The 14,456-nt window shown below is 36.9% G+C and overlaps 1 protein-coding gene across 1 annotated transcript in view; it reads left to right on the top strand.

The window, feature by feature from the left end:
- The window catches only part of LOC144980615 (uncharacterized), a 74,582-nt gene extending 70,218 nt beyond the window's left edge, over nt 1-4,364 (top strand). Inside the window, 3 exon segments of the mRNA XM_078928295.1 lie at nt 765-953; nt 2,391-2,472; nt 2,862-4,364. Coding sequence (XP_078784421.1) covers nt 765-953; nt 2,391-2,472; nt 2,862-4,286 — 1,696 coding nt within the window. The 3' untranslated portion in view covers nt 4,287-4,364.
- The last annotated feature ends 10,092 nt before the right edge of the window (nt 4,365-14,456 follow it).

The following is a 14,456-nucleotide window of genomic DNA, read 5'->3' as shown; positions in this document are numbered from 1 at the left end:
TACATTCATTGGGGGGAAAATAAGGTATATCTCTGCATTGAACTATGCAATTTTGAGCACATAATTTCCGAATTTCATCTGTAATAAAAAAAAAATTAAAAAAACATTTTTCATCCGAAGAATACTGTTTATAATTCTGTATCCACACCGGTTGGGTCGGTGTCCTGATAAAAGGGATCAAGACTCTGTTTGATATCAAATTCAGAATGGTGTCAGAAGATGTAATTTCGCTCCATTTGTCTACACAAGCTGACAGTGCGGCTCCACGAAAAGCGTCCGATGATGATTGACTCATTAATCATGAGCCATGGGGTATTGAAGTTTGGACTAAAGCCACCCCTAATGTTGCCACTGTAACTACCTGCGTTGTATGGTTGTCTTGGGAAGGTACTGCGGTTCTGGAAGAACCTTCCTCGCCAGTGGTTGCTACAAGTAGGCCGAAATCCCTGGTGTTGGTACGAGTTTCTAGCTGAACAGCTCTGGGATGATTTGTTAGATACTGCTGCAAGCTCGGCTGCAATCCTAATATTTTGTAAAGATTTGTCGCTGAAAGTAGATAATTATTCTCCAAATTGCTAACAAGTCTTGACATTTCCTCATTAAACGAACCGCTTGAAGAAAATTGGAAGAGGCGCTGAAAATGAACAATGCGTTGATGTCGTCTTTAGATAGCGTATAACTATTTCCTGATTTGTGAAATGTTGTCAACAGTTTTAGTCCTGTTTCCGTAAATCTTGCCTATTTCGATAATATTTTCAATGCAGGTTTATGTTCTTGCTTTACTCCCGCAGGAGAATAATTAACTTTAAGATAGGGAGGCAAGACGATCTTGGACACAGAGTCTTAAATCGCTTCGAACTCCTTCATAATGTCAGTAACACTGGCTCCTGTAGCTGTGGAACTGTCGTTTTGATAAGAAGCAGACGCTGCCTCGGCGGTATTTACTGTAGTGGGTGGGGTAACACTAGTTTCGTTGACGTTTTCAACTATTTTAGTCTTTTTCATCGAATGATATCAATAGATTTGTAATTGTATTTAGTTGATCTATCACTGTTGTTTCTTCATTTATATGTTCTTCAACGTTGGACATGACGAAAATTAATCTTGTAGCTAAAATGTTTGTTATATCAAAAAATCGTAGAGACATTTCAATGTAAATCAACGTCTATGATCATTTCTTGTTTGAAGTCTATGGGATTTGTATGTCGCTCTAGGTTGTTTGAAGTCTATGGTATTGGAATGTCTCTCTAGGTTATTTGAAGTCTATGGTATCGATAACTAGAAGTATCTAGCATTCCAATGAAAACGAATGTTACATTTTATCATGTTGCACTTTCGTGCGTTTTTACATGTCATATGAAGAAATCACAGTGTTATAGTCGTTTGCAGAAAATTTATATTTGTTAAAATGTCTCTTTGTTTTGAAATAAATACAAAAACCTTAAGCATGCTTTCATGTGACCTGCCCGTGAAATTGCACTTGACAAGAATGAGTAAACTAAAGGATGTTTAACTCTTCATGACTCAGATGACTACAAATAGCCTGACACCCTAAATAGTATGTAGAATACAATAAACCCAAACTTGAAAAACTTGACTTAATACTAATTGGAATTAGTTCTGGCAGGTCACAATTGTAAAAGTATAAAACAGCAAAACTAAATGTTAAAATGTCTCTTTGTTTTGAAATAAATACAAAAACCTTAAGCATGCTTTCATGTGACCTGCCCGTGAAATTGCACTTGACAAGAATGAGTAAACTAAAGGATGTTTAACTCTTCATGACATCAGATGACTACAAATAGCCTGACACCCCTAAATAGTATGTAGAAGTACAATAAACCCAAACTTGAAAAACTTGACTTAATACTAATTGGAATTAGTTCTGGCAGGTCACAATTGTAAAAGTATAAAACAGCAAAACTAAATAAGACAAGTTTGATTCTTTGAGTACCGTCCACTCCGGATAATCGCAACACCTTGGGATCAGCGAAAATGTTGCAATTAACCGAAGTTGAGTTTCCTGTCTGCGATTGCAACATTTTACACATAAATATGCTAAACTCAAACACGTTGTTGTAAACATTGTTTGTAGTCCACCACAGACAAAGCAATTTGATTGAAACAAAAATCATATGGCATCCCTGTATAGCTTTTGACACGCAAAAGAAGCTTTGGTGCAAGTCGACATCTTATTCATATTGGATTAACTTTATTCTGTTGTTCGCAACATTTGTAAGAAACAAAGAGATTAGCCGTGATGAGAGATAATAAGGTCTTACAAAAACTCGTATGTCACAATGCACAGTTGTCAATCCCAAAACAAAGGATATCGCACAGTCTCTCTTTATAACTGTCATTGTCTACCTGTTGTAAAAATCTATGCCCAGCCCTCTCGCCTCCGATTTAATGGCCCCAGATGCCTGCACAAACCCACACTGCAAAGCTCCGTTCTCTTTTGTCTCTAAGAAAGTGATGGCACTCTACTGTAGCATTAAAACCCGCTCACTCTCGATTGTTCAACCTTTCACGATTTCTTCCATGATGAAATTTAGTCATTATATTTGTTTGTTTAATTTCTTGAATTTACCACTTTTTTAGGGCAAAAATTTGTTGCGATTAATCAAAGTTTGTTGCAATTAACTGGTGACTTTTATACATAGAATTTATTCCGTTTCTTGGGAAATGTTGCGATTAACCGAGTTGCGATTATCCGGAGTGGACTGTATATTGTATTATTTTCAAATACAGTGCAGCACTGACATCTCAAACATACATATCTCTAAATCACCGAACTCTCGAACACATCTCCATTCTCCTTTATAATCCCTCTATTTTCATAATATTGATAACCCGAAAATCTACAGTCTGTGTTATTTATTCTTACAATGCATTTCTATCACTTCACTTTATTGTTTCCTTGTGTTATTATCAATTCTACAGATAACAACAATGTTGACTGCTATAGCCAGTCTTTGAACAATAGACTTCATGAAGACATTCAAGTTGAAGTTGATGTAGATGAAACTACAATCAGTTGTGTGGAGTGGCACAAGCCTGGCACTGATGTCCAAACCAATCATGATGCATCTTTTAAACAACTTTCTAAAAATTACAATGGACTAGAAGCTGATATTATTAAAATAGACGAGGCACAAATTGATGAGAAATCTCAGAAAGCTTGTTGCAAAAATGTTTCTACAAATTCAATCTTCAAGTCCTCTTTTGGTGTTCGAAAAAAACAAAAGAGAGCTCATACGGGAGAAAGACTATTCAAATGTCTAACCTGTGGAAAGACATTCACTCAGGCTGCACATTTAAAAGCACACATCAGAACTCATACGGGAGAAAGACCATTCGAATGTCAGACCTGTGGAAAGACATTCACGCAGGCTTCACATTTAAAAGGACACATCAGAACTCATTCAGGAGAAAGACCATTCAATTGTCTAACCTGTGGAAAGACATTCACTCAGACTTCAAATTTAAAAGTACACAACAGAACTCATACGGGGGAAAGACCATTTAATTGTCTAACATGTGGAAAGACATTCACTCAGGATTCACATTTAAAAGCACACATCAGAACTCATACGGGAGAAAGACCATTCAAATGTCTGACCTGTGGAATTGCATTTATCACAAAACGAGATTTGCAACTACACATGAGAACTCATTCAGGAGAGAGACCATTCAAATGTGTAACCTGTGGAGTCGCATTCACTCAGGCTCAACGTTTAAAAGAACACATCAGAAGTCATACGGAAGAAAGACCATTCAATTGTCTAACCTGCGGAAAGACATTCACTCAGGATTCACATTTAAAAGAACACATCAAAACTCATACGGTAGAAAGACCATTCAAATGTCTGACCTGTGGAAAGGCATTCACTCGGGTTCCACTTTTAAAAAAACACATCAGAACTCATACGGGAGACATACCATTCAAATGTCTAACCTGTGGAGACACATTCACTCAGGCTTCATATTTAAAAGCACACATCAGAACTCATACGGGAGAAAGACCATTCAAATGTCTGACCTGTGGAAAGACATTTACTCGGGCTTCACATTTAAAAGAACACATCAAAGCTCACTCGGGAGAAAGACCATTCAAATGTCTAACCTGTGGAAAGGCATTTATCACAAAACAAGCTTTGGAAGTACACATCAGAATTCATACAGGAGAAAAACCATTCAAATGGGTAACCCGTGGAGACATATTCACTCAGGCTTCACACTTAAAAGCACACATCAGAACTCATACAGGAGAAAAACCATTTTAATGTCTGACCTGTGGAAATGTATTTATCACAAAACGAGATTTGCAAGTACACATGAGAATTCATTCAGGAGAAAGACCATTCAAATGTGTAACCTGTGGAGACATATTCACTCGGGCTTCACACTTAAAAGCACACATCTGAACTCATACAGGAGAAAAACCATTCAAATGTCTGACCTGTGGAAAGGCATTCACTCAGGCTTCACTTTTTTTTTAAAACACATCAGATCTCATACCGGAGAAAGACCATTCAAAGGTGTAACATATTAGACTCATTCACTCAGGCTTCACATTTAAAAGCACACATCAGAAGACATACGGGAGAAAGACAATTCAATTGTTTAACCTGTGGAAAGACATTCACTCAGGATCCACATTTAAAAGAACAACGGGCTTCACATTTAAAACAACACATCAAAACTCACTCGGGAGAACGACCATTCAAATGTCTAACCTGTAGAAAGGCAACAAGATTTGCAAGTACATATCAGAATTCATACAGGAGAAAGACCATTCAAATGTGACGCGTGACGTGTGGTTGGGATGAAGATGGTGTAATGGCATCATTGGCATTGTTGCCAACGTCTGTTACAGGACAATTGGCTTCACGCTCTTCCTCATTTCTGGGGGAAGGGGCGAGGTTGAAATTATAGCTTTTGTCGTCCCACTCCATTGTGTCGCGAGACGCAGTAGCTAAGGGCCTATTGTGCCTTGTTGGCATCATGTTCGACGATTTCTTCTTACAACCGACGTGCCTGTGTCCACTGTGTATGATCTTGGTGTTGGTTGTACGTTTATTATATGACCTGGCGTTGTCCATCCTTTTCTATCATCTAGTTTGATTAAAACTCGATCCTGTGGTTGCAATGGTGATAAATCTCTAGCACCATGTCTTCGGTCAAACTGTGTCTTGTATGCGAGTTTGCTGATTTCGTCATTTTGTTGGACAATGCTCGGTCTAATGTGTTGAGGTTGCAGATTGTCTGGTAATACTGGAACTGTTGTTCTCAATTCTCTTCCCATGCTAAGCATAGAAGGAGCAAAATGTATTGACGTGTGTTTTAGCTTGCGGGTAATGTGGCGAAGTAGTCTGATGCTTGAATCGCAATTCTCTCGAAAATTGCTTAAATTCTCTGCTGCTAAACTGCGGTCCATTGTCTGTGATCAGGATTTCAGGAATTCCGTGGCGTGCAAAGAAACTTTTCAGCTTCAGACTTGTGGTGACGGAACTCTGGTTCGGCAGGTATCCAATTTCAACGTAGCGTGAATAATAGTCTTTTCGGACAATGAATGTTTTATTCTTGTGGTAGAATAAATCTGCAGCTGCTTTTTGACATGCTCTCCCTAGTAGAGGTGTTGGCTTCAGTGTCTCCTTCCTGTTTGTTGGTCTTGCTTCTTCGCATTGCTTAGAATTTTCTATGATGCTTCGTATTTCCTTGTTGATGTTGGGCCACCACACCGATTGTCTAGCTCGTTCACGGCACTTATTGATTCCTTGGTGCCCCTCGTGTATTTGTTTTAGAAGATCCTTTCTAATGCTTTGCGGGATAACAATGCGCTTATCTTTAACCACGAGTCCATGAAGTATACTCATGCTGCCTCTCTCTTCGTTGTACTTCTTTAAGCTAACAGGTACATTTTGTTTGTTTTTCGGCCAACTTTGTTCGATGAGTCCTTTCAGTTGGTTCATTTCACCTTCTTGTGCTGTCTTCTTTCTTATGATATCCAAGTCTACATTTCCACTGGTGTGTTTCTATGCTATTTACATTCGCATTAACATCCATTTCCAGCGTTATGTCTTCAATCTGGAGTGTCTTTCTAGACAGAGTGTCTGCCAAATGTATGTCTTTCCCTGGTTTATAGATTGCATTTGGATTAAATCTCATGAGTCTCATCAGTAGCCGTTGACATCTCAGATGTGTCCGGTCAAGGTCTTTTGTTTCTATGAGTGGTACGATTGGTTTGTGATCAGTCTCAAGTGTGAATGACTTCAAGCCTATTAAAAATCTGGTAAACTTTTCACACGCCCATACAGCGGATAACGTGTCCTTCTATATTTGCGCATACCCTCTTTCTGTTGAAGTTAGCGTTCGAGAGCAGTATGCGACTGATCTTATCTCGTCTCTAATTTTTTGAAGTAGTGCTCCTCCCACTCCGTATGAACTACTATCGGCTGTAACAATAGTTAGTTTTAGAGGATCATAGAAAGCAAGCACTGATGCATTCGTAATTTTCGACTTGACTTTTTAAAGAGCCTCTACTTGTTGAGGTCCCCAGTACCATGTGGCAGTCTTCTTCAGCAAATCATATAAAGGTTTCAAGGTTGTAGATAAGTTCGGTAAGTGTCTTCCTAGGAAATTGATGATTCCCAGGATACTTTTAAGTTTCGATTCATTCTTTGGATCACTTAATTCTTGCATAGCCCTGATTTTCTCGTCATCAGGTGTCATGCCGTCTTTGTTTATTAAAATTCTAAAATTTTTATTTCTGTCTTCTTAAATTCACATTTTATTTATTTAGTTTCAGCCCTGACTTTTGAATTTCTTTAAGAACTTCCTGCAATCTTTTGTCATGTTCCTCTTCTGTGCGTCCAAACATAATGACGTCATCAATAAAACAATCTGAGCCTTTTCAGTCTTTTATAAGCTCTTTCATTTTTCTCTGAAAAATCTCAGTTGCGCTGGTAATACCAAATGGTAAGACTTTGAGGTAATATCTGCCAAAAGGTGTAATAAAAGTTGTCAGTTTTGCGCTAGTTTCATCTAAGGGTATTTGCCAAAATCCAGAGGCGCAATCGACTCAGGTAAAATACTTTTCTTCTGATAACTTATGAGCTATTTCATCTACAGTAGGTAGTGTAAATCTTTCTCTTTTGACTGCACAGTTATATCAACGCAAATTCTAATTTGATCACTTCCAGGTTTTGGAACAACAACAATGAGTCCACACCATTCCGTTGGTTCTGTTATTCCTTCAATTTTCCCCATACTTCTCATTCTCTCTAATTCCTTTTCACTTTTTCCAGTAATGGGATTCGTATAGCCTTGGTACAGTTGTTACATACGGCACTGCATTATCATTTAACTCAATTTTAACGGGTTGTGTTTTTATTATGCCTGTGGCGGCGAAGACAGTTCTAGGAATTTGGATTTCGTTTATACGGGTTACCAACTAAGTCTTTCTGAATCCTCGCGGCTCAAGAGGCAATGTGGACTCTCCGTGTCAACAACAAAAATACTGAGATTATAACGGTTGGTCTTGTACGTGACAGGTTGCACGAAAAATCCGATGGTAATTAATCTGCCTGGGGGACTTTGCAATATTTTATCAGTCTCGTGAAGTTTCTTTTTCAAGTTTAAGGCCTTGAAAATGGGTCTTGGCATAATTGATACGTCTGCTCATGTGCAAATTTTGAAGTTGACAGGCTTGCCGTTGATTGATAATTTTACACTCCATGCCTTGTCGCGAACTGACCCTACCTCTAGTATTTCGGTATCGATACATGTCGCTCCAATATCCTTTGTATTTTTACATCTTCGTGCGAAATGGTTTTTCTTTTTACACTTCAAACAAAATTTTCCATAAGCCGGACAAGTTCTCGCCTGATGAATCGTTCCGCATCGTCCGCATAATATTGGCTCTCCCCTATCTCTTGTGGATGGGAAATTGTTATTATTGTTTCTCTGAGTATTTTGATTTCTGAATACTCCTTGTCTCTTGCTATCGATCTGCCCGTTCACTGGCGGTGCTTCCCAGTGCTTTTTCCGTAGGCTCGTGGCCTCAACTTCTCTGGTTAGACATTCCGAGTTTTGTTGTTTAATTAATTCGTGGTTTCTCGAAATTTCAATGGCCTTTTCAAGGGTTAAGTCTTATTTCAATTGAAGCTTTTCACATAGATGTTTATCTTGAATTCATATGACCAATCTGTCTCTTATTTGCGTGTGTCTGTCATTGAAGTTACAGTGTTTGGATAATTTATACAGCGACCTAACAAATTCTTCAATAGATTCGTTGTCCTGATGATTTCTCTTGAGAAATTTAGCTCTTTCAAAAATAACATTTATCTTTTGGATCAAATATTCCTCAAATTTTGCAAGAACGGCATCGTAGTCATCCTTCTCTTCGAGAAACGCTCTTTCCATATTAGACCGTGGGCTGACTATAACCCCCCCCCCCCACCTACCCCCCCCCCCCCTTGGGATTTTATACCACTACTTTTTATGTTAGGCAACCTCCTAAGGAAGTGATCTGAGCATGTTAGCTACTTGGCAAGTGTCGCCTTAACAGAGTTATTGCCCCTGAAAGGTCACGTGGTGCAAAAAAAGTACCAACCCATTAAAAATATTCATAACTTTTTTAGTTTTAGCTCTAGATCATTCAAATCGGTTTAAATGAAAGGCCACAGTCTATACCTAAACATAAGTTAAGATATTAAGGTTTCAAGATTTTTGTCTTGAAGGAAATCCATGACAAAAGGTCAAAAAGCAATTTTCTTGTGTTTTTCAATATCTAATTTTAAGAATAACAACTGAAAAATGAATAGTTCAGTATGCTCTAAATAAATGAAAATGTAGATGTACTGTAACTTAACGTACATGCCAAATTTGAAAGCATCTGAAGTGATAGTTTTTGAATGGGAAGTCATTTAATGCCCAAAATACCGAAAGCCAGTGAAAATTATTTTTTTTCAAAATTGAGTAAATATATTCATGTTGCATACGTATCAAATTAAAGCTCTCGATTAGCAGAATATAGTTATTTCATTAAAATAATTTTCCTCATTATTTAGGACATAAAAGTCTCTAAAGTGTTAAAATCAGTGTAAAACGTACATTTTATCAATAGCAGCATATGACGGGCTTAGTTCAAGATGTACTTTGCTCCACCAACTCAGCTGCAGAAGCTGGGTAATCTTTTTCCTCTTCGCTGTCACTCGTTTCTTCATCACTGTTGTCACTGGCAAATTCATCAGCTTAAAGGGTTTTGAAAACATCATCTTCACTATCATCTGGCTGATCAGTTGACATGATATCCACCAGATCTTGTGGAACAATGTCTGCAGCACACCAGTTGCATTCTAGGTCTTCATCAGTAGTCACCTTCCAGTCATGATCCTTAGGAGGTGGCAGATTTGGAAATGAGATATTGGATTTCTTCCAAAGAAGCGTCTGATAATTGACACGCATGATGTGCATTTGAAGAGTGAATCGGCATGGGGGCAGCAGGCTAAAATCAATTCCAACAGAGTTTGACAGAATATTTCCAGACCCTGTGTGGAACCGTTGATGAACCATATCAAAATGCAATTTGTTCACATCTGAATAAGTATTTTTATTGTAGATAAAGCAAACAAACTGCTCCAAGTCATCTAGAAGCTTAGAATCCACAATGTCATTCACACCAAGAGCCTCGAATGCAAGAAGAAACTGTGGTTTTGCCTTCATGATTTTCAATTGCTTAATTTTTCATCTTCGAATGAATTTACTAGTGGTGTCACATCCTGTAAAAGCATGAAATCCCAAAATTGCACGAATCAAACTTGTGTCATGCATCTGAGATAATAGAGATATGTTGATAAGTCTGCGATGACATCCTGTTCCAGTCCATAAAAACAGCTTTGAAATTTCAGTGGCAGATACATCTGTATCTGGAGAGTGAACAATAATTTCATCACAATCACTCTTGGCTGCATGAAAACAATGAAGTGTAATGCAGCTGTCTGCTTCTTCATGTGATGAATACCTTGAGTGTACGATGGTGGCTTCTGTTGTTACTCCATCTCTACTTGTCAAGCAAGTGCACTGTTCTTCTGATACAAACAGTATTTCCTTGCCTTTGTATCATCCTCCTATGACTTTTGAATAAGGTTGATGAGATTTTTCTTGTTGTCATCATTAGATAGAAAAGACTTCCAATCTCTTGGCGTTTTTGTAGATAGTCCCCGCAATAACAAGGGTTTTGTCTGACTGGAGCGTCTTATGGTCCTTTCAAGAGATTTGATGGATTTTGTGTTATACGAATCCGTCACAAAATGAATACGTTTAGCTAAGGGTAAAAGTTGAAAGATCATTTCTGACAGCTGGCCAAAAGTTTCCGGAATACTTTTTAGGGAATGAGACAGAGCATTTCCATCAATTACAACTTCTTTGCATGTATTCGTATTGTTTGTGACATCAACAAGTGCGACAGGATTTTCTAATTTATGCATCAATGCACTTTTGTCTGTTTTTGTTGGAAGTCCATCTGGTGTTGCTAGGGCCCATGGGATTGGACTTAGAGCCAACACATTTTGCAGATCCAAGTCATGATGTGTACTGACCATCAATAACTGCCCAAAAAATTTTCTCTGTGCAGCGATCTGTACACTTTGATGATTTCCACCAGACGTTTTTGAACAAATTCATTAAATTGTTCCTGGCCCTTTTGGTCAACAGACAAAAGATCATCAGAAATATTTTCTGCTGCTCTCATCCCTGAAGATAAACATATTATTAAAGATTGCTTTTCGTCAATATCAAAGGGATTTATGAATCTGTTCACTGCAGAATGCACACGCTGAATATCAGCCTCACTTTCCCGTATTTTTGATGGTCTTTCTTATTTGTGAATGGAGGTGTCTTCCTTATTCATGTCGGCTTGTTCGAGAGTGGCATTTAAATACTCAGCTCTTGGGGGTCTGGTAAGACACCCGCGATGATATGCAGGCATATTTCTGCTGAAGCCAATAATCCCCCCTTTAGATTTTGCTTGCCGATTGATTGTCTGCTCGATCGACATGTCTACAGCTGTTCTTGATGCTGGATTGTAAGATCGAGAAACACTGAAGCCCCAATTTTTCAGCAACTCATCAGCACCTGGATGGGAATGGGAAAGATTGGTCAGAGACATGAGGTATGCTGACACGTATCTTGCATAATTCTGATGGTCCATTGGCAAAGAATAAGGGACATAGTTCCTGAAGGCACTGGACATGAACAATGAAGTTGTTGGTCTTTGTGTCTCGTAGAAATTTTAACAACAGCCAAACTTTATCCATATACTTAATCCAAAATTGGACTGTTTTTCCAAGACGTCCCTGAACTCCTTCCCTAAAGTGTGAGTATCGCATCCACAAATCTTTGAAGTCTTCATTCTCTGATGCATACTCGAGACTATTTTCGTCCATGAAGAGCATTCATTCTTTTTTCACAGATTTGATGAGAATGTTGGAGTTGGTATGCTGCTCAAACTGTTTAAATAAACATCTCTCTAGAGCCTCTAACATCAACACGTGAACTCTCAGTTCTCTATTATAGTGCTTTCCACTCATCACTTTGTTCATAGAACCACTTGCACAGATGCCAGATTCTATAATTTCTTCAAAACTTCTCCCTTGCATGAGTTTTCCCAAAGCAGAAACCCATCCTTGCCAGCCATCAACTTTCCCTCTCAATCCTTCTAGATTGGATCTACAAAACATCCACAGGAAGTCTGACAGTGGAACTTCACCTAGTACAGAACATGGTACACATACTTCAAGTGTCGGTATGGTTGGTTTTTTTCTTTGCTTTAAGAAACACGGTAGTAAATCTTTGGGTTGGTAATTCATGGATCACCTTTTCCTCTGTGTAAGAGTTGTTTGACCCGTGTCTGTCTGGCAGCCATCAATTTCTTTTTCATTGGTCACTTCCTCGTTAGGCTTTTCTCTTACTTCCTGAATCACTATCCCGTGTGTCGTATGTGTTGTGTCTGAACCAGATAATGTTTCCTCAGCTAGGTCGAAGTTATCCCAGCAGAAGTGAGTTACAAGGTTGTTCTCTGTTTTGATTTGCTGAGGAAGAATGTTGCTGGAGTTGGTAATGCTGTCACAAACGGCAGTTTCGATTTCCAGAATTGCTGAATATGAAATAGTGTGTCCAAATCTGTTCAAGACATGAATGAGTTGTGCTTTACCTGTAAGGTGTCTTATTGATACACGCAGCAGTATATGCTTGGGCATCTTCCAGCGCCCATTGGTGACACAATAGCAAATGTCATCTGCTATCGATCTATTAAGTCGTTCTTGCTTAACTGTGCTTTGTAGTGTCACTAACATACATAAGATAAAATATCATGTGATTATAATGTTCATATCTGCACTCCACTCACCGAGATCTTTTATTTGAGATGCTACAGGACTATGTTTACATAAATTCTTAAATTGTCATTTTTGGACAATTTTAGGTCTATTTTGACCTTAAATAAGCGTCAACTCCGTAACGACTTCTTCGAATACTTCCAAATTTGGCATATACTTTGTACATTGCACTGTCTACAACTTGTTTTTAAAGACATATAAAATTGTTTATAGTTTTTGTTTTCAAAAGTTTGACAGATGTCCAAAATCGCAAACAAATATTTTTTCGACCTTTTAACGTCGACATTTTAAAAGATAACGTTTTCAGTACCATATTTTTAATATGGATGTATAAAGTAACTTTCAGGCTTTCTTTTGAAACCAATATTAAGGCTCTACACCAAAAATTGGCAAAGTTATCGACCTTCAAAGTTTGTTAGTCCTTGTCTAATTTTTCTGCACCACGTGACATTTCAGGGGTGATAACTCTGTAAAGGCTACACTTGCAAAGTGGCTAACATCGATTTTTTAACACTTCTATTGGTACTCTTTAAGAAATTATGAGTGTACAAAAATCCCAAAGGGGGGGGGGGGGGAGGGTTTCGACTGCCAGCCCACGGTCTATATTGCCATGCAGGCTTTTGAAAATTAAGTTCATCTGGCGGGTTATACTTAGGCATCCTATAACGTTGAGTGACCTATTTAACCTCTTATGCAGCTGGGACGGGTATGAAAAGTAATTAATTTAAATATATATATATATATATATATATATATATATATATATATATATATATATATATATATATATATATCTTATATACTCTACTTAACTGTATATGTTATTAAATCAATCAGAGTCAACAAACACGTCTTATCTGCTTGAACATCTAAATCATAACCGTTTATTATTTCAAATTTTTAATCCACCCCATGTACTCGATTACTATAATATGATACTATAACCTAATTATGTGACAATGGTAAGTATGGAAAAAAGTGTTAACTGAAATTTGGTAAAAATATGCGGTTCTCGGGGTTGCCACTACGTCGGGTAGCGGTATTGAGTTTGATGATGATTTTCTCCCGAGGTCAGGAAAAGGGTCATGTTTCATGTCATCACTCATTTGGTGCTTATGTGAAACAAATATCTAAAATAGTTTTGGTGCGTATTTACAACGTGGACCTTTTATATCGACCTATATAGAAGTACGCTACTGCTTCTCACTTGTGTCACTAAATTTTAATAATGATGATAATAATAATAAATTATTTGTATTGCGCGTAAATTATATGAATTCATTCTCTAACTCTAAGGTGCTTAAATTAAAAAAATATATATATGTATGACAGTTCAAGTGTAAATTAAAGGCATGTGACATATCAACAGAAAGAAAAAAAATTGACCCTTCTTTAAGATATATACTACGTTCCAATATGTTTTCTCTTATGCGAGATATAGCAAATAAAATCGGTCTAGATTCTTATATATGATGTTGTGACAACCAATCAATCCAATAAAGCAGATGTTCTGATAAATCGACATTCCATTTACCGGCTTCGACATTATTATTATTATTATTATTATTATTATTATTATTATTATTATTATTATTATTATTATTATTATTATTATTATTATTATTATTATTATTATTATTATTATTATTATTATTATCATATTATTATTATTATTATTATTATTATTATTATTATTATTATTTACTATTATTTTTATAATTATTAATATTATCATCATTTTATTATTATTATTATTATTAATCTATTATTATTATTATTATTATTATTATTATTATTATTATTATTATTATTATTATTATTATTATTATTATTATTACTATGCTTTTCTATACTTTTTCATTGCCTTTTGAAATAAGATCGTTTAATAAACATTGGAATGAAAATTGAAATCAAACTACATACAACCTGTTTGTTTAATTGTTTCCCCCCATTGTTGCTTTTATTTTATGTCTTCCATAGTGGGATAGTGGTCAGGGTGGCACTTACTGAGTCTTCTATCCCCCTATATCTGTCTTCCAATTTGCTTTCTGTCTT

The sequence above is a fragment of the Berghia stephanieae genome, chromosome 10, assembly GCF_034508935.2.
Source record: "Berghia stephanieae isolate SIO BIC M18660-M18661 chromosome 10, UCSD_Bste_1.3, whole genome shotgun sequence".
In the NCBI taxonomy this organism is placed as follows: Eukaryota; Metazoa; Mollusca; class Gastropoda; order Nudibranchia; family Aeolidiidae; genus Berghia; species Berghia stephanieae.
This window is presented reverse-complemented; position numbering and strand designations above follow the sequence as displayed.